Here is a 23,844-nt window from a genome sequence, read left to right on the forward strand (position 1 = left end):
ATCCATTAATAATTAAGACGCAAAACTCGATCTTTACCGAGGCCTAAAAACTAAATCAAAGACAGCTTTGTAATTTCTAATTTTTATCTGTTCTTATCTCATATTAACAAATTTAAATGTTTTTCATTAGTTTGAGCAAGATTTTCGAAATCAGCAAAGTCCGCGCGCAAGCACAGTTGAAATGGCAAATTTGTGATAACCGGGATTTAACGTCGAGTAGAAAAACGCCATTTTCGGGTCCTCTAATTAAAATTCTAACGGTACGGTACTATTTTGGCGTTCGAAAATCCCCCCTACGTTCCTGAAGGAAGTGAACTGACACTTTTAAAAACAGAACATCCAAGATGGCGGAGAAAGTTTTTCCTACTTCCGTCAATACAGTGAAACCTGTGTATAACAATACTGTCTGTAGCAATAAACCTGTCTATAACGATAATTTCCGTGATCCCGCCAACAATATGTCAGCATTAATAATCAAACTGTCTGTAACGATAACCTGTCTATAACAATACTTTTTTTAGGTCCCAACAGTATCGTTGTAGACAGGCTTTACTGTATTTTTCTAGGAAACAAGGCAGATATATATTCTTCTAATAGTTATGTACGGAAATTGTGTTTTGTTTAAAAACAGACTGGGTTTGAAATTTGCAGTTTGATTTTACACTATTAGGAAAACATTTCAATGATTATCTTCTAATGAAAAAAAAAAAATGGAGAAAAAAAGGTTTTTTTATTTTTTCAGCAAATAGTTTTATACAATGTTCAAATTTATCATACATTTTCATAAATTTAATTTGTATAAAATCAGGTGTAGATATCATAAAAATATTTAATAAAATATATTTTTTCAAAAAACTATGAATTATAATAAATTACAATTTGGCGTCAGTATTTTGAGAAAAAACAAATACGTTTTTTTTCACCTTAGCCTCAAGGCCCAAATATTCATGCACCAATAAAATAAACTGTTTCCATAACAACAATGAATAATATAGGTAGAAATCACTTTCATATGATTTTTGATTTCAACAAAAATATGTAAAATATTTCTTAATTAGTCGTAATTCGTAAAAATTGTATTACACTCAATACATAAAATATTTCAACAATTAGGCAACATTTTACGTGTTTAATAAATACGTGAAACATTCGCTGATTTGTCCAAAAACAAAAATAAGGCCATCAGCCCTATTTTTAGTTTATAGCTGCTTCTCTCACACGTGGTACCATGGAATGTTTGAAAATTTGAGAAATTAGGAAAACTTTTCATCTGGTGTAACAACTTCCAGTAACTTCTGTAACATCTTTGTAATTTTTGCTGAAATAAAATAAGGAATAAGGTATTAATAATCAGAGCTAAAAGATTTAAACATAACTAATCATATAGTTTTACTAGTGCGCAATTATGAAAAACAATCAGTAAAAAAAAATATTTTTAAAGTCATGCTTTCATAATAAGGAAGCCCTGAACGTATGATAAAACATCCAAATTAATATTCAAATTAGCAAGAAAAACGCAACGCGGAGAGTTGAAAGCTATGTTAACTGTAAACAATTTTGAAAAGCAAACAGAATGCTTTTTTTTTTTGCTTCTGCCGTGTTATGCACATCTAAAGGAATTGTACCGTGTTATGAACCTTAGAATTGTCTTCCAAGGCGATCTAAAATTTTATTGACAAATTTAAATAATATTCTCTTTCCGGAAGAAGTCAAAAAGAACATATGAATATATCGGTGTTCTTTTACATACGTTTTTGCTGCTTTTAAAACTCTTTTTTTTTCTTTCTTTCTTTTTTTTTAATGCATACACACAAGTTTTTTTTTTTCAAATATTCTGAATTAAGATACTTTTTTAAACACATTTTCAGATTTTAATCCTACTATACTATAATTATAAGTCAAAATAAAACCTGTACATGTCCGGAATAATTGCAGCGGCCAACAATTAATGAACAAAACGTCATATTTAGACGCTACACCGCAGTTATTAACAAAGATGACTAAATCCAAATACCTGCAGAAGCAAAATTGAATTAACCGTTGCCACACAGTAGATATGTTAACATTGATGAGTTTGAAACCACGTTAATCGGCACTCCTACGAAACAACTGGATTCACTCTCCCCTCTTTTCCTCTTCAATCACAACATTTACATATTTTCTTTTTTTTTATCTTCGCAAATCATGAATAATAGTTTAATGATTCATATAGGGTGATTCATTGAAAACTCAGAAGAAACGAATTATCAGGCGGTTTTGAACCGTAAGGATGTTCCAAAAATTGGAAAATCGCACACGGATAATTGGACAAAGGCAGTAACCATTTACAGATATATTTAGTCTACCTCATATGCGACATTTTTTAAAAAAATATTACATGATTATTGAAAGGGAATCTCCTAAGATCTGCCGATTCTGCTTCTTTATTCTTGCCAAACACATAAGTTAAAGAAATTAAGATATTTTTGTTAGTCACGTTAACAAACTAATTTCAAGACTGAACTTAAGCAAGAATAGATTTGTAGATTTCGGGCTTTTGAAACAATACAGGTTTCGAAGATTTCAATGATACATCAATTTAAAAACGTTTTTTAAAAGATTTTTTTTTCACAAATTTCTTTCAAATTCGAACGTACGAACTTGTAATAATTAGAGTAGATAAACGGAAAATATAAGCTATTCTCTCTTTATGCACAATGCATTTAATAGGGCTGGGTGATGTATATATATCACATCAATAACCATGCCCTGGTAGCAATAAAGTATGACTCTCGATTTTACGAGCCTCTTATTTGCGAATACTCGAGATTTTACGAATTGGCTAGTCCCTAAAAACTTTCAATTTTAACAATGTGTAACGTCTCATTCTTGAATTGTCTTACACGGTTATTGGTGTTACAAATTAAATACTTGAAAAATGAACATTTTTCTTTTTTTCTATATCAATAAAAATGTCCTGCATTAAAGTATTAAGGCTGGATTTTACGAACCCTTAATTTACGAACCCCCGAGATTTTTACGAACTACTAGTCCCGAAACGTCTTCCATTTAAACGATGTGATTTTGTATTCCTTTTTACGAACAGGAAACGGCAAAAATCGCTTTTACAAAAACTGATCGTAAGACCAACCGTTGCTCTTTTCTAAGAATTCCAGCAGCCGGGAAAATAAATTGCACGGAAGAAAATAATGCCTTACTCTTAAATTGTAATTTCATTTTCCTCCGTCTTAGCTCTTATAGAGAAATAAATTAGATTTAAAGTTGTCAATCTAACCTTAATTTACGAAAAGAATTTCTGTGTTTAGGCGATTTTTGATTTGGAGCAAACAAAAAAAATAATTATATTGATAGAACGTGTCAATGAAATATATTGATGCGTTTCTAATTTACGAACTCTCATTTTTACGAACTTTTTTCTTTGTCCCAAGTACAGTGGCCGTCGCTTATATGAATCACGTTTGTTCCAGACAGTTTTGATTCCATAGAGTGGCTAATTCAATAAAGCTGGATTTTGTTCTATTTTCGTCAATTTGATTCAATAAAGCGGTTGATTCAATTAACCACTGATTCAATCAGCCGACGTCTACTGTAGTTCGTAAAATCGAGCGTCGACTGTGATATGTAAGATTACTGTCAAGCTTCAGATCTCCTACACACGAGGTAGTTAGTTGAATAAATGTTTCGCAAACGTTGATTGTCATTGACTGGCGTTTTTCGTTATTTTCACACGAGTTTGCAATATTGTGAAATCACATTTGCTTCTAATAAGCCGAATTAATTCGAGCAGCAATTCTATAACGCTGTTAAAACTAAGCCGAATTGACTCAACTAGTTTACTCGTGCCTAGAGTGAAGGTTCGAATATGCCCCGAAGAGTTGAAGCACGGCTCCACTAAATGGCACTGACGCTTTATGGGCTTTGACAATTTATGACTTTTCTGTGTTAAACCGATGCAGCTATGATCTGCCGTTAAAATTTTCGAAATATTTGAAACTTCATACGTCGCCCATTTTGACCGCAAGAGGCGCTGAATCCATTCCTGTGCATCCACCAATCAGTGGCTACGTAATGGAAAACAGGGATTGCCTGTAGCGCACTTTTTGTTGCCATGAGTTTCGGGGATTGTCACGGCCTATAAGCGAAAGCGAAATTTTGTGGGGCCATGGTTGAAGCAACTAAAAAGTTGATTCAACACATCGGAATGAGTTTGGTAGCAGCACAAGTGCCTACCGTGCGTGCCGAGGTAAGGATGTCGAGTAAAGGATGCTTGCCGATTCCTTCGCTTTTCTACCTGTTTGCTTTTTGATAATCACTTTACGAAAGTTGTTTCAACCAAGTTGCCTCGTGTGAAGGAGGCCTAAGTTACGAGTGATTATGAAATTGTATCATTGAAATATTAATTGTAAATATGGAAACGCATACTTACAATTGAAAGTTTCTTCTCCTGGAACATTTCTCTTCGGTTTGTAAAAGAACACCAAGTACACGGGGAATCCAGCGAGCATGATGAGGAGAACCATTCCAGTTTCGAACGGTTCAGCGAACATGGGCATGACTGTGAGGAATACTGAGCATAACAAGAACACCAAGGGGCAAATGAGGTTCACTCTGATGGGCCTGTGCAGATCAGGTTTCGTCTTTCGCATAATCAACAATCCCAGAATCACAATACCTGTCCACAGCCACTGGGCGAAACTCAAATAGTTGATGAGGACGTAAATGTCGCTGGTTGTCAACATCAGGAGGGACATGAAACACTGAAAAGAATTTAAAACATTGACCTTATTAACATTTCAACCCAGGAAGTATTTAACATTAAGCTGTTTAATACTTTTTTTCCTGTAATAACTTAAGCCTTTTTTTTTCCATAATATACAACAAGGCTAAATATCAAGATAAAAGGAGTTCAAGAACAAATATATTTGAAATTATTACAGATGTTTTAAAAATTTTCTATTATTACTTAGTTGACTTAAACTTAAATATATTTAATTAAAATTTGCTGTAACGGTGACAATTGTTCGACAGTAAGAATTCAGTGAAACACCAATCCATATCCATTGGCATGTTTGTCAGTGGGCAAGTGTATAACAATTTCAGAATCGTTGCACACGTGTCCTCATCGGACTAGGAAGGATTTCACTTTCCTTGAGGAATATTTTAATAACCGCATTGGATTACACAAGTGTCTTCGTATTCACCAGATCGTTATCCGTGCGATTTATTTTTATGGGAATTAATTAATATTTTTCATCAAAAATAAATAAATAAATAAATAAATAATCCCACACCGGTTGACTACCCAGTCAAGATCGACAGTGATAAATGAAAATATTGCAATAAATACTTTAGAGAATGTCACCGCTAACTTTGTGTTTCGTTTGAGACATACCGTTACAGCGAACGGTGGAGAATTTGAGAGAATCCTCAGGTAACATATTTAGTGAATTTCTAATGATGGATTGAAAACATTCACAGCGTCATCTGTTGATAAAATTTTGAAACCACATAACACTTTGAAATTGAATATTTAAAAAAAAAATCCTGACTTCGTGCGTTAATAATCCGCAAGAATGAATCTAAAATCTGTCACCGTTCTCTCGTAATTCCATTTTGATAGAACGCCACCAATCCATTTTAAAATACTCTATTCACATACACCCTCATTGGTGTGCCAATATATATAAACATACCAGCGAGGAGATCGTCACATAAATTGATCGCTGTTGGACCTAAATGTTTAGTATTTTGTGAACATATCTCTATCATAAATTAAATTTAGTCTAACTCTGATATTGGTTGCTGCTGTCATTCCAAGGTACAATTATACACTGGTGTGCAAAACTTAAGCAACAAGTGCGTTTTTTGTCATAACTCTACAAGAAATTATCCGATTGACATGAAATTTGAATATGATGTACATTATTTTGTACTTAAATGATGGTGAAAGAATAATGGTGCAGAAATGAATATAAAGCTTAAAGTAGGGTATGGAACAAAAAAAGGATTTATTTGATATATAGTGGCGTTACACATGATTGCCTGAAGAAGCGTAAGTACAACTAGCAGATGTTCCCTAGTATGGGATATGCCCTGCCCTTGCTGCAGTTGCTTGGCATCGTCTCTCCATGCTAAGCACAAGATTATCCAGGAGTTCTTGGGGTAAACGTCTCCATTCCTCCTTTAACGCATCTTTCAGCTGATGGGTGTTACGAGGAGGATACTGTCGTGTCGCAAGACGTCTCCCTAATGCATCCCACACATGTTGTATGGGATTTAGATCTGGAGAGTAAGCTGGCCAATCCATTCGTCTGATATCTTCACTTTCCAGTAGCTTTTGAACATTAGCAGTACGGTGTGGCCGGGCATTGTCATCCATAAAAATGAAGTTTGGTCCAATTCATAGGCGGATTTACGGGGGTGCCAGGGGATGCGCCGCACCCCTAGCAATTTTGTTTGGATTTTCAAAGAAAATTTAAAGGGAATATATTTTATCAGGAGAAAATATATACTTATATAAAAATATGTATTTTTTCTTATCAGAAATTTTGTAAAACAACTTATATTTTTCTACAACTACAATGAAAGTTAATTTACTTGAAAGCAAACCCAAAAATACAATAATAGGCAGTTTATTGTGTGACCCCGGTAACCGCACATCGCCAGTGCAAGAGAATTAAAAAGAACTACTATTGTGCTACACGAATTAAAAAGAAGTATTTTTCCATTTGAAAAAGAAAGATGATAAATAATTACATAAATCAAATAAAAACATTCCTTTAATCATTTTTCAGTGCTGCATTATATAATAACTTTATACTCTGTGATTGGGTATGTATTGGTATAACATTATAATTTTCTTTTTCTTTGAAGCAACCATGGCTACTAAAGTCAAAAAATATGCTATTGTAATCATGCTATCTCAAAAACGATATAAAGTCCTTACACATCATTCCAGTATACAGTGCAATAAAATCACTCTGAAATCAACTAAAAACCAACATTTCCACTGTAAAATTTCAAACTTTTCTGAAGGAAGACCCCCCCCCCCCCAGGGCAGCCACTGCGTTCCGCTACAAAAAAAAAAAAAAAAAAAAAAATACTAAAGCGAGTTGCTTTAGTTGCCTTTAATATGAATAATAGTCTCCAAAACAGAAAATCCAATCAAATACAGAAAAGAGTTTCCAAAATAGTCTCCCTTTTTTTCAAAAAAAAAAAATAGCATTCATATCATATTAATTGCCATGCCCAACCTTTGAAAAGAAAAACTAAAAAAAAAAAACATTTTCCAAACTTTAGTTCAACAACCCTCAACAAACACTAGAGAAACTAGTACTAACACATTCTAAAATAATTTCTCTTTGTCTAACTGTTAATTAAAGACAACAGTAAAAGACGAACTGTATAAAAAGAGCTCGAAGCGTCACATTCATAATATTTCAAATCGATTGAAAATTAGCTCTCGTTTTAAAACAAATGAATGTATAGTACGGATAAAAGAAATTAAAAGCCAAAAAACAGTTTAAAAAAAAGAAAAGGAGTAGTAGTGGAAACAACGTTTTCTCAGAAATCGCGATTGCAAAAACTATTCCTTAACAAAAACCTCACTCACAAAAACGGCACCTTGACGAAAATCGCAATCGTAAAAACGAAACTTTTTTTATGCAAAAAATATAAACATCACATTTCTGGTCGTGAATGTTTCATTACATTTCATTTTCCCACTTTTTAAAACGATTGTTTTTAAAAGTTAAACACGGTAAAACATTTCCTTTTCTCCCCGGCAACTAGGGGGTAAACTTAAATGCGATTTCTTTTCTTTTTGTCACAATTTTTTTCTCCTAGTAGAAAAAAAAAAAAAGCTTTTTTATGTATTTTAGTTACACTTACTAAAATAGTCGCCGTATTTTTTTTACAACTGATTGCTAAACAGTCGCTTTTGCCCATATTTTGACTAAAATAGTCGCTTTTATCATAAAAATAGTCTCCTTTGCAGCTCCAATCGCCATTGGCAGAGCTGTATCTCCCCCCTGATCTCCTGTATTGCAATGATGGCGTAGCTACAGTTTCTGTCGCCCGGGGCGATTTCTCTATCTGTCGCCTTTTCATTGAGACGCAGCTAATAATACATTAAAGCATTGAAAATCATCGAACTTAAATGGAAAACTTCATTTAAGGAAGCAAAGGAAAACTGATTTAATCCCTATTATTCCGTAAAAAAAGGGGGGGGGGAGGCGTTCAGGTGCCTAGCTCGGAGAAATATTTAGAATTTACATCAAAAATTGCATTTAAAAGTAACGTTGGGGGGGGGGGGGGGGTTCTCTACCGAATCTTTATCAAAACTGAAGTTTTAGCCTTTGGGGACGATAGGGAGGCAGCTTTTATTCGATAACAAAGTTCCAACAATTTGTTTTCCCCGCATTAACTCTGCACTGGTAAAGAAAACTTTTAAAGAAATATATTTGATATTTATATACAAAAACATATATTTACAGAAATATATTTGATATTATGTGAATATTTTTCGAAATTTAGATTTTAAAATTACAATTTAAGTCTGTCTTAGAGGACGTTAAGTGAATGAGGAAGGTTCAGGGGTTTACTGCGGAAGTATTTCAACTTCGAATCGTTCAGTCATATCAAAACCTTACATTTCAATGTGTGCTTTTTTTTTAATTTTATTTGATTTAATTTTTTTTTCTTCTGTGCCTCCAGTATTAGATTTAAAGTATAATCCCTTATTTGACTTTTTTTCACATCAAAAGGCCTGAATCGCCACCCCGAAAAGTATGCCGCCCGGGGCGGACCACCCTCTTTGCCCCTCCCTAGCTACGCCACTGTTGTATTGTTGCACCCCCAGAATTCACAGCCTAAACCCGCCCATGGTCCAATGGCCCTTCGGAACAGACGCATATGGGGTAGGATTACCTCAGTAGCGATCTCCAGTTACAGAACCTCGGTCGAAGATCTGAAGCTCAGTCCGCCCGTTCACCAATAATGCCATCCCAGACGAGAACTCCAGGACCACCGTAACGATCTCTTTCAGCGATGTTATTGGGATGAAATCGAGCTCCAACCTCTTTCCAGATCAACTGACGTTGAGAAATCGCTTGAAGCACGAAAACGACTCTCATCTGTGAAGAGAACACGACTCCATTGATGAGGTGTCCAGGTTTCGTGTTCTCTGCACCACTCTAAACGGTGCCGTCGATGGCTAACTTTTAGAGGTATGCAGCATTCAGGACATCTAGCAAATAAGCCACCGTTGTGGAGGCGTCTGGCCACTGTAAATCTTGATACTTGTCGTCCTGTGGCTGTGAACAGTTGCTGAGATATGGCGCTCGCTGACTGAAAACGGTTTCTTTTCGCCTGTACGACAACGTAACGGTCATCTTTTGGTGTTGTTTTCCTTGGACGGCCACCACCAACCTTCCGAACAGCTGTACCAGTAGTTTTAAAGATATTCCAAGCACGAGAAACAACACTTTTGTTGATCCCGAACTCTTCGGCGACACTGGTCACACTACGCCCCTCCTCAAGCTTCCCAATCATTCTTCCTCGAGTAAAGTCCTCTAAATGATTTCTTGAAGACATGTTTAACAAAACAAATCACTTGCACTTGCAGCGAATGTCTTTAACTACGGTGCTCTTCATCCTTTTATCACAGCTTTGACCTGCGCGCACCGATTCAAAAGGTTTTACGTACACTTACATCACCTACGACGTTTTATTTCTAAAATTTGCATAGTCTTTCTACTGAGTTACGTGCATATTTTACTGCAATTTCATGGTTATCTTATACTTTGTTGGGGAGCTGTGGCCGAAAAACCACTTGTTGCTTAAGTTTTGCACACCAGTGTACATTGCACAGACTGCTGTACTATATTCTGTTTCTCAAAAATCGAACTCAAATATGTAATGATGCTCAAATATACAACAGTAAAAAAAAAAAAAAAAAAAAAAAAAAAAAAAAAAAACTAGTGAAGAACTTTTTATTTTAAATTGAAAATGCAAGAACCAACTTTAAGACTTGAAGTGATTCCAAAGATTTCTACATCAGCACACATAATTTTCAATAAAAAAATACCTAATCTTCACGGTAAATCTCCTGATATCGTAACTTAGGTTCATAAACGTATTGGTTCAAACTCAAAGCTTCTGTAGTTTAATTAATAAATATCAAACGATTAAGTGCTTTCAGAAAACATAAAAACATTTAGGATAATAACGTCAAATGTTCAGAAATAGTACGAATATTTTTAATACATTAGATCAGGTACGATTCTTTAAATAGCCAAAACTAAAAGAAGCAAGATACCGTAACATTAATCTTGCAACAATCGTGGCTAGCTAAAATTTACTACAAACACATGTCTCAGCACACTTCACTTAACTGATGCAAGTATTTAAAAGCTTTTTACTTTCTTCTGAAACAATGCATCATTTTCAGTTTACACTAATAAAATGCATTTTCCAATTATTCGCAACTTCAATAAACTACAGGGGGCGCTGCAGCCAGTCTAATGGCGGATGAAAAAGGTAAAACAAACGCACGCTGTAACTTATAACTTGCTTTGACGCTCAGTTAATAACAGTTAATTTTTCATCATGTTAGTGGGAAGCTTTCTTTTCTATTCTTCTGAAATTACATTACACCACAAACTGTCTGAAGCCTGTAATTTACCCCGAAGAAAATACGTGGAATGGAATGTTTTACCTTTTTCTTTAGTATTATTAATCACCGCAAAGTAGCGTATTCGTGCCCTGGAGTTTCGAATTGAACAACCCTATTATGTATAGTTATTATTTCATGACTTTTTTGAAAGAGAGAGAAAAAATAAAAGGACAAAAGCATCCGTCATAAAAAATGTAATGTGCTTAAGTTTTTTTTTTTAGAAACCAAGGGCGCATACTGGAACATTCATTTTACTGGAGTGGAGGAGAAGTGGAGCAGTTACTCCCTTTAAACTCACAAATAGATGTCGGCCTCGGTATGAAATTAAATGATACTGCTTCCTTTACGTTCTTCACATTTTGAAAACATAAAAACCAAATAACAGGGATTGTAGGCTCCGAAAACCAAGGGACCAGAGCAAGCGCCACACTTGCCCTTATGGAAATCAGGGTCTGCGCATAGATTTTTTTTACTCACAAATTTTCAAAAGAATGTTAACTGGCTTCTTAATTAATATATTAATGAATTACTGTACTATAAAGATGAGAAAAGGATAAATGAGTCAGGGCTGTATATAAAGAGGAGGACACTGTAAAAAAAATCCGGAAACGTTTCTGAGTATATCGTGCAGCTGTGGTTCATGAAAGTTTCAAAAACGTTTCTGAGTATTTCGGAATCCTCTTTCTGTAATGTCCAGAAACGTGTCTGAGTATTTTGGAATCCTCTTTCTGTAATTTTCAGAAACGTTTCTGAGTATTTCGGAATCCTCTTTCCGTAATTTCCAGAAATGTTTCTGAGTATTCTGTGCAGCTGTGGTTCATGAAAGTTTCGAAAAACGTTTCCGAGTATTTCGGAATTCTCCAAACAATTTTCAAAAACGTTTCCGAGAATTTCGGAATCCTTTTTCCGTGATTTTTTCTAAAATATAATTCTTTATTATAGCATTGCATACCATATCAGTTTCAATTCTTTCATATCTAAGAGCAATAATACAAGCAATTTTAGAATCATTCGTAGATTTTTTTTTTGGAATTTCTAATGACAAATAGCATGGTTAACAGCATAACATATGCACAGTTATAAATTTTTGAAAAATTATGAAATAATCTAGTAGTTTCATTCCTAATCACAAAATCGTCGGGGAATTGGAGTGGGGGTACCTTCTGAAAAGTGGGGATTGTTTGTTAAACAATCTTAAACTTCAGTTTTTCCTCTCAATATTTTCAAGACAAAACTATCAACATATTGTATTTTTAATGCAGAACTTAAAAACATATCTTGTATCAAACTTGATAGCTTTTATCTTCGGATAAAAATTGACAGGACTTACCTACCCTTCTCGCGTTCCTAAATTCGTTTCACCAGCCAAGTCGATTTCTCTGACGAACAAAGTGTACCGAAAAGTACCAACAGAGAAATTGATGAATTTAAATATGACACCAAGTCCCCCCCTGCTGGAACCATTCGGGTTGATTCTCCTGTTCTTGCCCTTTTTCCAGCTCATCACAAATATAAATACTTATTCAAAATAGGTTACCTGATTTTATTTTTACAGTGTGCGCAAAATGCATTATATATTTTATTTATTAAAACATTGAACTCTATTACATGATTATTCCATTTCATATATACGAGAATACCCCCCCCCCCCCCCCATAAGAGTGATGGTGCACCCATAAAATGCTATGAAGCGCCCCCCCCCCCTTGAAAAAGCAACATCATATACATTATAAATCAAAGTATCATATACATTATAAATCAAAGTATCATATAAATTATAAGTCAAATACTTCAATATGGTGTAAAAATACAAAATTATTTTATTAAGTCTTTTTTTTTTTGCTTTTGGTAAAATTGAGGCTCGTAAAACGAAAAAAATGAAGACACTTTTAAATACATATATGTATCTATTTGTTAAAAAAATTAATACACATTTAACTAATTTAAAGCGTTTCGCTAATGCAAATATTTAAAGAGATATCGTCATTTAGATAATACTGAAGCACTATGTTCCTAATTACAAGAGATAGTTTTTTTTTTTTTACTTCATACAATCTAGCTACACTGTTTACAAGAGAATGAAAACATGCAACCTTAAAGACGAACTATCAAACCTGACAATTTGCATATTAATAACATTTAATTCATAATGCTTGATACATAAATGTTCAGCCCAAATATTAACTGAGATTGACACATAAAAACAAAGTACACAATAACACTTATTTAAAGTTTTTTATAATCTTCAATTCATAAATTTTACAGAATAAAACTAGACACACTTGCACTTTAAATATGTGTTCTATGTAATGTAAAATATTTTCAAATTGCAATAGTTCACAACAAAAAAATGATACTGAAGAAAATAGTTTTTTTTAACGAGATTTATATGAACTAAATCTCTTTAAAGTAATAGAGTTTGCAAAGCGACTTACCTATTCGTCGGTGGTGGTCTTTTGCAGGCTTTGGTCACCAAAAAGGTGATTTTTATGACAGAATAAAATTCTGCCAACAAAAATTACCCATTTGGTATAGAAAAGAAGAAAAGTATCCAAGAAAAAAGTAAATTACCTACACAAGTTATGCGAACGCAATGAATTTAGATGGCGTCCTCTCGGCAGTTATTTGGTTTTTAATTTCCGTTTGTATTCCTTCCGCGAGCATGCGTCGAGAATTTGCACTTCGTACTTAAAAATAAGTGACATAGCTTCAAATTCAATCTCATGACGACACATATGCAAGAAAATATAAGACTTTAAAATTATCTTCAGTGAATTCATGCGAGGAACAAAACTTCTACTAATCCCCTTGATGAGTGTTACTTCGCATACATGAGTCAGCACTTGTTTTCATTGCGTGCTTTCGAAAGTTTCAGTTTAGATTTACTGCTGGACTATAAAATTGCCGTGTGAGCTGCGCATGCGTCGACTCTTACTTTCTTTCTAAACGGGAAACGTTTTTGATTATAGCAGAAAAACTGCGGAGGGCGTACGAATCTGTGTATTACGGAAAACTTTTTTGTATATTCAGAGAGTTTTCCGAGATTTTTTACAGTGGACTATAGGGTTCAAACCCGTCCGAAATTTAAAAAAAACTATCCTAAATGATACTTTTTTGTTCATTATAAATATTTCTCAATAAATAAATGCGTTTGGTAAAACCCCTCGGCAAAGTAAAAGCCTGGTCATGGCCCTCAAATAAGCATGACAGAAAATTCTGATTTTTTGTTTTGGTACCTAGTTTGACCCGCAACTCCCGACCGTGCTTGGCATCTAAACATGTACCCATCATCACAAAAGGATTAAGAAAAAGCCAAGTCGCGTTAAAGTAAACTTAAAAGTATTACTGGTTGTTCAAAAAGAAAAAAACAGTGCAGCACTTTTTTGTGAAAAAAAAAATATGTTATGAATATACTTGAACTAAAACCGAACAAAATTTTGAAAAAAATGTTTTGAAGATCATTATATTTTTCATGCTTTAAATTTCTCCAAAGACAATGTTTTAACTGATCAAAATTGAAGAAAAAAAATGTTCAAATCAAGTGATGGGGGGAAACATTGAGATTGATGTGCCTTCGTTTAGTTAGTTTAAGCAAAAAAAAAAAATGCTGAACTCCATATATAACCCACAAAAGGTGGAAACAGATCGGCAGAATTTTTACCTCAGTTTAGTAAAAACATTTCTTGCGAGGTGTTGAGTCGCATTTGTTGCTTTTTCAAAATTTATTTGTTTAGTATTTTGCGTATTTTCCAATCTTCATGTTGTTTTACTTGAAAGAAGAAAAAAAAGACCTGAAAAAATGCGAGAAAAACACGTTTGTTAAAACCGTTGGTGCTGCCATCTCTTGTTTTAAAAATGAGGTGCATCGGTATCTTATTTTAAATACGTCTAACAAGAACAGAATCATACTTATGAAATTAAACGCATGAAAAGTTTGATTTAAATAAACTTTTTTTAGTATTAAAATTTTCAAACTAAAATAGTAAGTTGCTATTGTTTGGTGTCGATTTCCGATTTTCTTGTAATCAAGAACGTAATAAATATTATTCCGTTCTTTCTCACAAGAAAATTGAATATAAGGATCAATGGAATTTAAAATAGACAAAACCTCATCACTTTCAAACTGATTCTGGTTCATTAGAAAAAAACAGTCTTCAACATACCGAACATAAAATTAAAACTGCAGTTTTTAGAACAACTTACCCTCAAAATAATGCATGTCTTTAAGCTGCTTGCTTTTTTAGCTCTTAGAGCTTTTGTCGGATGTCTTTTCATCCATAAGCTCATTACTTTTTGCACAGAAAAAGGCGCTCCTTATAACGCCGAAACACGTGTCTGCAGTAATCTGTAATTTGTGCGTTTTGACGTAATTAGTTCTTACTTTACTATTTAGCACACACAAAGGTATTTATTTATCTTAATTACTAACTATGTTTGCTTTTCTCTTTTATTAATAGATGGCGCCACCACAACTTTCACTTCAAATGCTAAGGCACTGCTAAGGAAAGCATTTCGGACAAAATTGTCATGGAAGATCGGAGATTAATAAAACGGAAAAAGAACAGACTTATTTGAAAGTAAATATTGCATTTCGACAATCATTTAAAGCAGCTTTGACTTTGAACAAAATAAAAAATAATAGTTTTGCGCAGTAGCAGCCCAATTTCTTTCGTGTTTTTTTGCTTCAAAAGATTATAAAAAGCATCTTTTACCCCCCGCCCCCCTCCTCAACGTATTTTATTCTAAATCAGGCTCCCGCCTCCCTCCAGTACCCTAATCATGCAACGTTTTCTACCACTTCCATCCCCCGGAAAGTTAATTCTGGCTGCCCTAGTGCGTCAGGAACATGTAAAATATTAAAAAATTTTGTGATGCAAAAAAAAAAAAAAAAGAAACTTTCAAAATGCTTCCAACATAATTATTGCTGACTTTAATGCAAAATGAATCCAAAAGCTTAAACCATTTTCCCCAATACGTCCCAATTTTCGTTAATAGAGCCCCCCCCCCCCTCTTGTTTTCAGCTTTCGACAGTTTTATAGCCATTTTTTTTTTAATTGAAGGGAAAAGGAGCATTCATTGACACTCTTGTGGTGACGATCAGTCAGTCTCAAAATATCTATGTGGGGTAGAACACCCACACATCACGTGTACTGCACATGTACACCACGCACTGTTCACGTGGACATCAGCCAATAGAAAGTGTCCAAAGTTTGTCCTTTCCAAGGGGTAAGGATCCCCTAACATCCAGTTCCATCTCTGACTCCAGACCAGAAGATTGCACGCCAACCTCTGTGCTTTTTCTGTTATGTGTAAATCTTAATGTAGAATAAATAATTTGTTCATGTTAAATAACGTGTATCACTTTAACCCAGAGTCACAACACTGGTGACCCGGCAATTTAACGAATGCAGCAGTAAAAATCTTCATCATTTCTACAGCTTCATCTTAAGGAGACGCTAGTCAGCGGATTTTGCCGGGACCGCGGCGGTCCCGATTTTGCGCATCCCTCTCCCCTTCTTCCGAGCGAGATGTCAACTGATAACGCACCCCTCGCAGCAGCTACGGGTCAAGTTTCTCGCATAGCGCTGAAGCTTCCCCCTTTCTGGAGAGCAAATGTTCGCCTATGGATTTTGCAGTGCGACAACGCATTCCTTTACAGCGGAATTACAGACGATGAAACGAAATATGCAGCGTTAGTTGCCAATATCGACTCAGAGACTCTGTCACACGTATCGGACATTGTACTGAATCCTCCAGCGCAAAATAAATTCCAGGCTCTTGCACAGCGACTCATATCGGAGTTTGCTGAATCGGAAACTCTAACCATCAAAAAGCTGCTTTCCGACCTCCAGCTGGGAGATGACCGTCCAAGTCAACTCCTTCGAAAAATGAAAGAACTCTCTGCAAACCGCTTAGATGACAATTTTCTCAAGAACTTGTGGATGCAAAGAATGCCGCCGCACATTTCGACAATTTTTTCCGCCAGTTCCGAGTCCTTGGATAATTTGTCGAAGATAACGGATAAAATCGCGGAAGTTTCCATGCCGCACTCTGTTTTCGCGACAACAAGCAGTGTTCCGCCGCCTGCTCCTGAATCCCCCATGGAGAAGTTGGAGCGTCAAATTTCGGAGCTCACGAGGAAAGTCGACGAGCTGTCCACCCGAAACTCCCGTTCTCCGTACCGCAGAAGTTCGACCCAACCGTCGGCGCTTCTATTCAAGAAATGAACAGCGTCCCAGTGGAATGTGCTATTACCATCGCCGTTTTCAACAAAATGCAAAAAAGTGTACGGCACCTTGCAATTTCGACGATCAAAAAAACGGTCCTCACTCCGCCATAGCTGGGGATGACGGAAAATCTCTCGAAGTCCAGCAGATTATTTGTTTTCGATCGAAAAACTGGTCAAAAATTTTTAATTGACGGCGGATCAGAAATTTTAGTCCTACCTCCTTCAGCTCCGGAAAAGCGAAACTCCACCTCAGCATTTTCCTTATACGCAGCGAACAATTCCAAAATTCCTGCGTATGGAGTGGTTCACCGGCAACTTGACCTCGGACTTAGAATAAATTTTCCTTGGACATTTGTCATTGCTGACGTCACTTGCCCCATCATTGGATCGGATTTTCTGAAGCATTTCAATCTAATAATAGATCTACGCAAAGAACGGTTGATCCATTCTGAAACATCTTTACGTGCTTTTGGGAGTGTTCAACCAACTCTTCAAAAATCAGTGCATTTAGTGTGTGAAAATTTCTTGTGCCTTTCAAGAAATCCTCAAAGAATTTCCCGAGTTAACAAACCCCACGCTAATTCGGAAGTCAATTCCGCACTCAACAGAGCATCACATTTTAACGCGAGGCCCGCCTGTGTTTTTCGAAACCTCGTCGTTTGCATCCATCGCTTTACGATCAAGTAAAAAGTGAATTCGAATATCTGTTAGAGCAAGGAATTATTCGCCCTTCTAAAAGTCCTTGGAGCTCGCCTCTTCATTGTGTGCCAAAAGCGGATTTATCGATACGACCAGTGGGTGATTATCGCAAATTGAATTCTGTCACAGAATTTGATTCTTATCCAATTACCTATTTACATGATTTTTCTCACGCGCTTCACGGTAAGTCCATTTTTTCTAAAATTGATATCTTCAGAGCATACCACCAAATTCCGATTCATGAACCTGATATTCCAAAAACTGCAGTGACCACCCCATGGGGCCTTTTTGAATATACTAAATTAAGTTTCGGTTTGGTCAATGGTTCCCAAACTTTTATGCGCTTTATGCACGATGTGTTACGTGGTTTATCTTTTTGCTATGTTTATTTAGATGACATTCTAATTTTTTCTAATTCTGTTGAAGAACACAAAATGCATCTCCGCAAAATTTTTGAGAGGCTTAATTTATATGGATTAAAATTAAATGCATCAAAATGTGTGTTAGGTAAATCTGAGGTAAATTTTTTAGGTCATTTAGTTACTCCTGAAGGAATTAAACCTTTATCTAGTAAAGTTCAAGTTATTCTCGATTATAAACAACCTGAAACTGTACATGACTTAAGAAAATTTTTAGGTCTTATGAATTTTTACAGAAGATTTCTGCCGCATGCAGCGGAAGCGCAAATTTTATTGCACGATTTCTTGAAAGGATCTGTAAAAAAGAAAGATAAAACTGTAATTAATTGGTCGACTTCAGCTACTGCCGCTTTTCAAAAATGTAAACAATTGTTGGCTGATGCTACTCTTTTAGCTCATCCTTCTCCGTCTGCAAAACTTGTATTGCACACTGACGCCTCCGATTTCTCAATTGGTAGTGCACTTGCATCAACTTATTGATAATGAGTTGCAACCACTTGGTTTCTTTCTCGACGTCTAAGTCCAACAGAAATGAATTATAGTACCTATGATCGCGAATTACTTTCAGCTTATGCTTCTATCCGATATTTTCGTCATATGTTGGAAGCATGAGAATTCATTTGGTATACTGACCATAAACCTCTAGAATTTGCTTTTCGCCAGAAACCTGAAAAATGTTCACCTCGCCAAATTCGCCAATTATCATTTATTTCTCAGTTTACTTGTGATGTACGCCACATTTCTGGCCATTCTAATATCGCAGCTGATATAATGAGCCGCATTTCTGCCATATCCTTCCCTAGTAAAATTGATTACAATGAAATATCCCAAGCTCAAGCTTGTGACCCTGAGTTAAAGTTGTTGTTATCTAAAAATACTTCTCTGAAACTAAAGAAAATCATGCTCCCAAATTCTGAGTCAGAATTGTATTGCGATTTATCTACTGGAATTGCTCGTCCATACATCCCAACAGAATTTCGTCAACTTGTGTTCGACAGTATACATAACCTTGCACATCCTGGTTCTCGACGCACCCAGTAAGCTCGTTCGACAGCGTTTTATCTGGCCTTCAGTGTCTACAGATTCTGTAAAATGGACAAAATATTGTGTTCCCTGTCAGAAATCAAAAGTGCACCGACATATCAAATCGCCACCTTCAAAATTTCAGCGAACCATCCAATCGATTTCATCATGTCCATCTTGACATCGTGGGACCACTGTCACCTTCTAACGGTTACATCTATTGTCTAATGATGATAGATCGGTTCTCGCGATGGCCTGAAGCTGTGCCCATGAAGGATATGACTGCTCCAACAGTTGCAGAAAATTTCTACACAACCTGGATTTCACGTTTCGGATGCCCCTCCATCATAACAACCGACCGAGGCAGGCAATTTGAGTCAGAATTATTTCGTTGCTTGTCAAAGTTTCTCGGTGTGAAAAAAATCCGCACTACAGCGTATCATCCAATTGCGAACGGATTGATTGAAGAGTTTCACCGTCCTCTAAAGCAAGCAATAAAATGCTATTATGCAACTGAGCGCTGGACAGAAGTACTCCCCACCAGTTATGCTTGGTCTCAGATCTGCTCCTAAACTCGATCTAGGCTGTTCTTCTGCCGAGCTTGTGTACGGTTCTCCCCTCCGGCTGCCAGGAGAATTTTTTTGAAGAAAATTGTGCGCCTACTGATCCGACTACATTTGTCGGAAAGTTAAAAGACCACATGAGTCATATTCGCACTCCGCCCATGTCACGGCATGGTGTTAAACCTATATTTGTGCCCTCTTCAATTTCAACTACAGAATATGTGTTTTTACGTTGTGACAGTGTGAAACATCCCTTACGTCAACCGTACGATGGCCCCTTCCGTGTTATCAATGAAATGATAAAGTGTTTCACATTGATGTCAATGGCAAAATAATTTCAGTGTCCATTGACAGGCTAAAGCCCGCATATTTAGTGCAATCAGAAGTAACTGATCCTTGTCCTAGCACTACTCCCACTGCAGAAACACCACCTAGCACCTCATCTTCTACAAGTCAGCGTTGTTCAAATCAAACAACCCGTTCAGGACGTCGTGTTCGGTTCCCGGATCGGTTTCAGTCTTGAAAAATTCGCTGTCGCTAGGAGGGGAGTATGTGGTGACGATCAGTCAGTCTCAAAATATCTATGTGGGGTATAACACCCACACATCACGTGTACTGCACATGTACACCACGCACTGTTCACGTGGACATCAGCCAATAGAAAGTGTCCAAAGTTTGTCCTTTCCAAGGGGTAAGGATCCCCTAACATCCAGTTCCATCTCTGACTCCAGAACAGAAGGTTGCACGCCAACCTCTGTGCTTTTTCTGTTATGTGTAAATCTTAATTTTAAATCTTTATGTAGAATAAATAGTTTGTTTATGTTAAATAACGTGTATCACTTTAACCCAGAGTCACAACACTCTTCTGAGGGGGTTAGAGAGGTGCACAGTTTGAAAGCATGAACTTTTGGAGCAAATTAAGAGGCTCGTGGGTGTATTCTCCCCTCAAATATTTTTCAAATCATCAAAACCGATCTTTTTTTCCCCCTTTTGAGTTTGGTTTACAATCTTTTCACTAATTTTTCGGCATAAAACTAGATTACATAGGACTCACTCCAACGAGCCCCATATCGTATTTAAAAAAAAATAAATTATTAAATAAAAACAAAAACCCGACTGCGTGAAAACCAAAAAGAAAAAAACATAAGCACAGTAGTTTAGAATGTTATTAAGTACTACTGAATAACTACATCATTTAAACAGTTTTATAATCAATGCATACATAAGACAAATTATAAATTCAAAAGCAGACTAGAAGGATCAACTGATAGGAACTGATAATATGGTGACTGGTTGTTGACAATCCTAAAGTTAAGACTAATCGATTGACATAAGAATCATCAAAATTGGCCAAAGCGTTTAGCCTTCATAACGCCACATAGGAGCAAACAGACAGACTCATAAACACATTATCCTCCTTTGCGTCGCGCACGCGCAGTCAGGTAAAAAATATTGGAAGCATCGCATTGTTGCATAGTTAAAGTCAACGCATACGTAGATCTCTAGCAAAGTTAGTGTCTTCCCTTAAAATTAAACTTACATTCCCAAAAATATTTATGATTAACAGTTAACTTAGGTAAGCTTATAAAGTATTATTAATGCTTATACTCGTATTTATATTTCTGACAATGCACTAAACTTCAAACAATTGTAATAATAAATTGAATAAATACTTTTGTGCATAAAAGTAAAAAATAAGAAATAACAACGTCAAATAGCACAAACTGCAGTTTACTGCAGGCACTTGTTTCGGCGTTACAAGGAACGCCTTTTTCAATGGAAAATAATGAGCTTTTATCTGCAAAGACTTCCGGTCTGTAGCAAACTGCAATATAGGAGCTCATTTTGCTCATTTAAGTTTGCAGAGATTTGCACTAAAACTAACAAATCCAACTGCTCAAAGTTCAACATCAGCTCAAGTATAAGTGCTAAAGCTGCTGAGCTATGCCAAGTTTTCCTGAAAAAAAAACTTGTTACTTGGTAAAACAGATTTTAACGTTCGTTGGATTGCTGTTATGAAAAACATAACAAAGAAGTCTACAGCAGAAGCTAGAAGAATCCACGAATCGCTTCTGATAAATTAATTGGTTGATACAATGATAATAGATATTGATAGATGACGTATAAGTTTTTTTTTTGAAAAATTCATCTTGTATGAAGTAGGCACTAACTATTAGTAGCAGACTCATAAGGTAATATAAAAGTTAAAGTTGATTTTAGCAAGACTTACCGTTAGAAGGAGAGCTGGAACAGGTGTACATCGACGGGTATTTATCATCCCAATGATTTCTGGAAGTTGACCTTCGTGTGATCCCATAGCAAAAAATCTAATAAAAAATGTAAAATGGATTTATTTCACTTCTGTAACAAGAAGTTACGTTCAGAACTAAACGAGCCTACTTTCCCGTATACCAATGACTTTTCAGTATCTGATCAATATTCTCGAAATTAGCTAAAATCGCAAATTATTTCAAACATAATTTTTTAATATTTTAAGCTGACACCTAAAAATAAAATATGCCCCGCTCATCTAAATAATTAGATGCGTAAAAAAATAAATAAACGAACAAATAAAGTAGCACCACCTTTAAAACAGAAAGCAGCTAATATATTTCTTTCCCATTAAAAAAAAAAAAAAAAAAATCTTTAACCTCTTCCAAAAAGAAAAAAAAACCTGTTGTTTACCTCTGTTGACAAAAAATTTTTTTACAAAAATGAATAGATGTACTTTCAAAAAATAATTGAATAAAAAGGATACTATTTGAAATTAAAGAAATAATTTTCATTGTCGATAAAAAAAATCGTCTGTGCATATCTTTTTGTCTAAACTTAAAGTATACTCCAAAATTTTTCTGCCAAACACTGAATACATAAATTAAAACTTTAACGTGAAAATAAAAACAAATCACATAAACAATAACTATTTCAAAGCAAAAAACACGGCTGCAAAATCGGAGTCAGTCTCATTTTGGGACAAAAGAGATTCTGGAGCCGAAGGTTTTTAATTCAGGGACTCGAAGTTGGAATCGTTTTTTTTTAACTTAAAATCCGCAACTCTGCCAATGTTTGAGGAGTTGCACTTATTTTTGGATAAAGGAGTCTGAGCGGAATTTTCGAGTGTCAGAGTCGGACATTTTCCTCCGTGTACATTTTTGCAAAATCTACAAAGTAACAGACGAAGAGTCGGAGTCCGGCTACTGTTCGGGTACAGGAGTCGGAGTCAAGTGCCCCAAAATTTTCGGAGTCGGGATTTAGGCGTCAAGAGCTATTTCCAACAAAATTTGTTTGAAGTAAATCCGCCTTAAAGTTCGGAATCTATATTGACTTTCAGTTTCCCCGTAAGCGCTTATATTAAGGGATTTGAGCTGTTCAAAATTGAACGGAAAATTGTTCAAATCAAAAAGTGAAATATGGGATTGAGGTGTCCTCGCCGGGATCTTTCGAACAAAAGAAAAATTGTTCGAATAAGACGATTCACTCAAAAGTTATTAGGGGGGAGGGGCAGACAGACATACCGACCTACAGACATTTCCTCCCATCTCAATACCACACTTTCTCCAATTTTTTATTTTTCGATATTTCTTTAATTAATTTTTTTCTTTTTGACGTTTTTTCAAGATATTTTTAAGATGCATTAAGCCTTCTTTTATGCTTTTTTAGCCTACTTTCCCAGTAAAAGTCAGAGAAAGAAGAAAAAAGCATGAGAGAATTTTTGCATCTTGAAATATCGCGAAAAACAAAAAAAGTCAAAAATTTAAAAAAAAAAAAAAAGCGACAGATCGACTGTTCGTCGGCCCGTCTGTCTACCCCCCCCCCCCCCAATAACTTTTGAGTAAATAGTCTGATTCGAACAATTTTTTTTTGTTCGAAAGATCTCGGCGAGGACACTTCATTCCTGTATTTCACTTTTTGATTTGAAATATTTTTCGTTCAATTTTCAACAGTACACTGTTAAAAATTCAGGAAGATTTTCTGGTAATTGTTACTGTAAAATGGCGGGCTAACACATCGCTGATTTTTACGGTAATTTTTACCGGAGAAATAAGCGATCCCAGCGCCAATTGGTTGTTGCGGTCTACCAAGGAAACCGTAAAATTTTACAGTAACATTTGACTTTTACGGTAATAGTTACTGGCAACATGGATGCCAGTAACAATTACCGTAAATTTTCCGGAAAATTTTTAACAGTGTACAAATCCCTCAACAATATCGCCTACGGGAAAATAAGAAAAAAAT

The 23,844-nt window shown here is 35.5% G+C and overlaps 1 protein-coding gene across 1 annotated transcript in view; it reads right to left on the reverse strand.

Moving 5' to 3' along the window:
* Window positions 1-817: 817 nt before the first annotated feature.
* The window catches only part of LOC129233802 (large neutral amino acids transporter small subunit 2-like), a gene marked incomplete at its 5' end in the record, with an annotated part of 55,765 nt that continues 32,738 nt past the window's right edge, over window positions 818-23,844 (reverse strand). Inside the window, 3 exons of the mRNA XM_054867777.1 lie at window positions 818-1,318; window positions 4,427-4,757; window positions 21,839-21,935. Of these exons, the coding sequence (XP_054723752.1) occupies window positions 1,254-1,318; window positions 4,427-4,757; window positions 21,839-21,935 (493 nt within the window). The remainder of the gene's footprint in view (window positions 1,319-4,426; window positions 4,758-21,838; window positions 21,936-23,844) is intronic.

Source organism: Uloborus diversus, unplaced genomic scaffold (assembly GCF_026930045.1).
Source record: "Uloborus diversus isolate 005 unplaced genomic scaffold, Udiv.v.3.1 scaffold_739, whole genome shotgun sequence".
NCBI lineage: Eukaryota > Metazoa > Arthropoda > Arachnida > Araneae > Uloboridae > Uloborus > Uloborus diversus.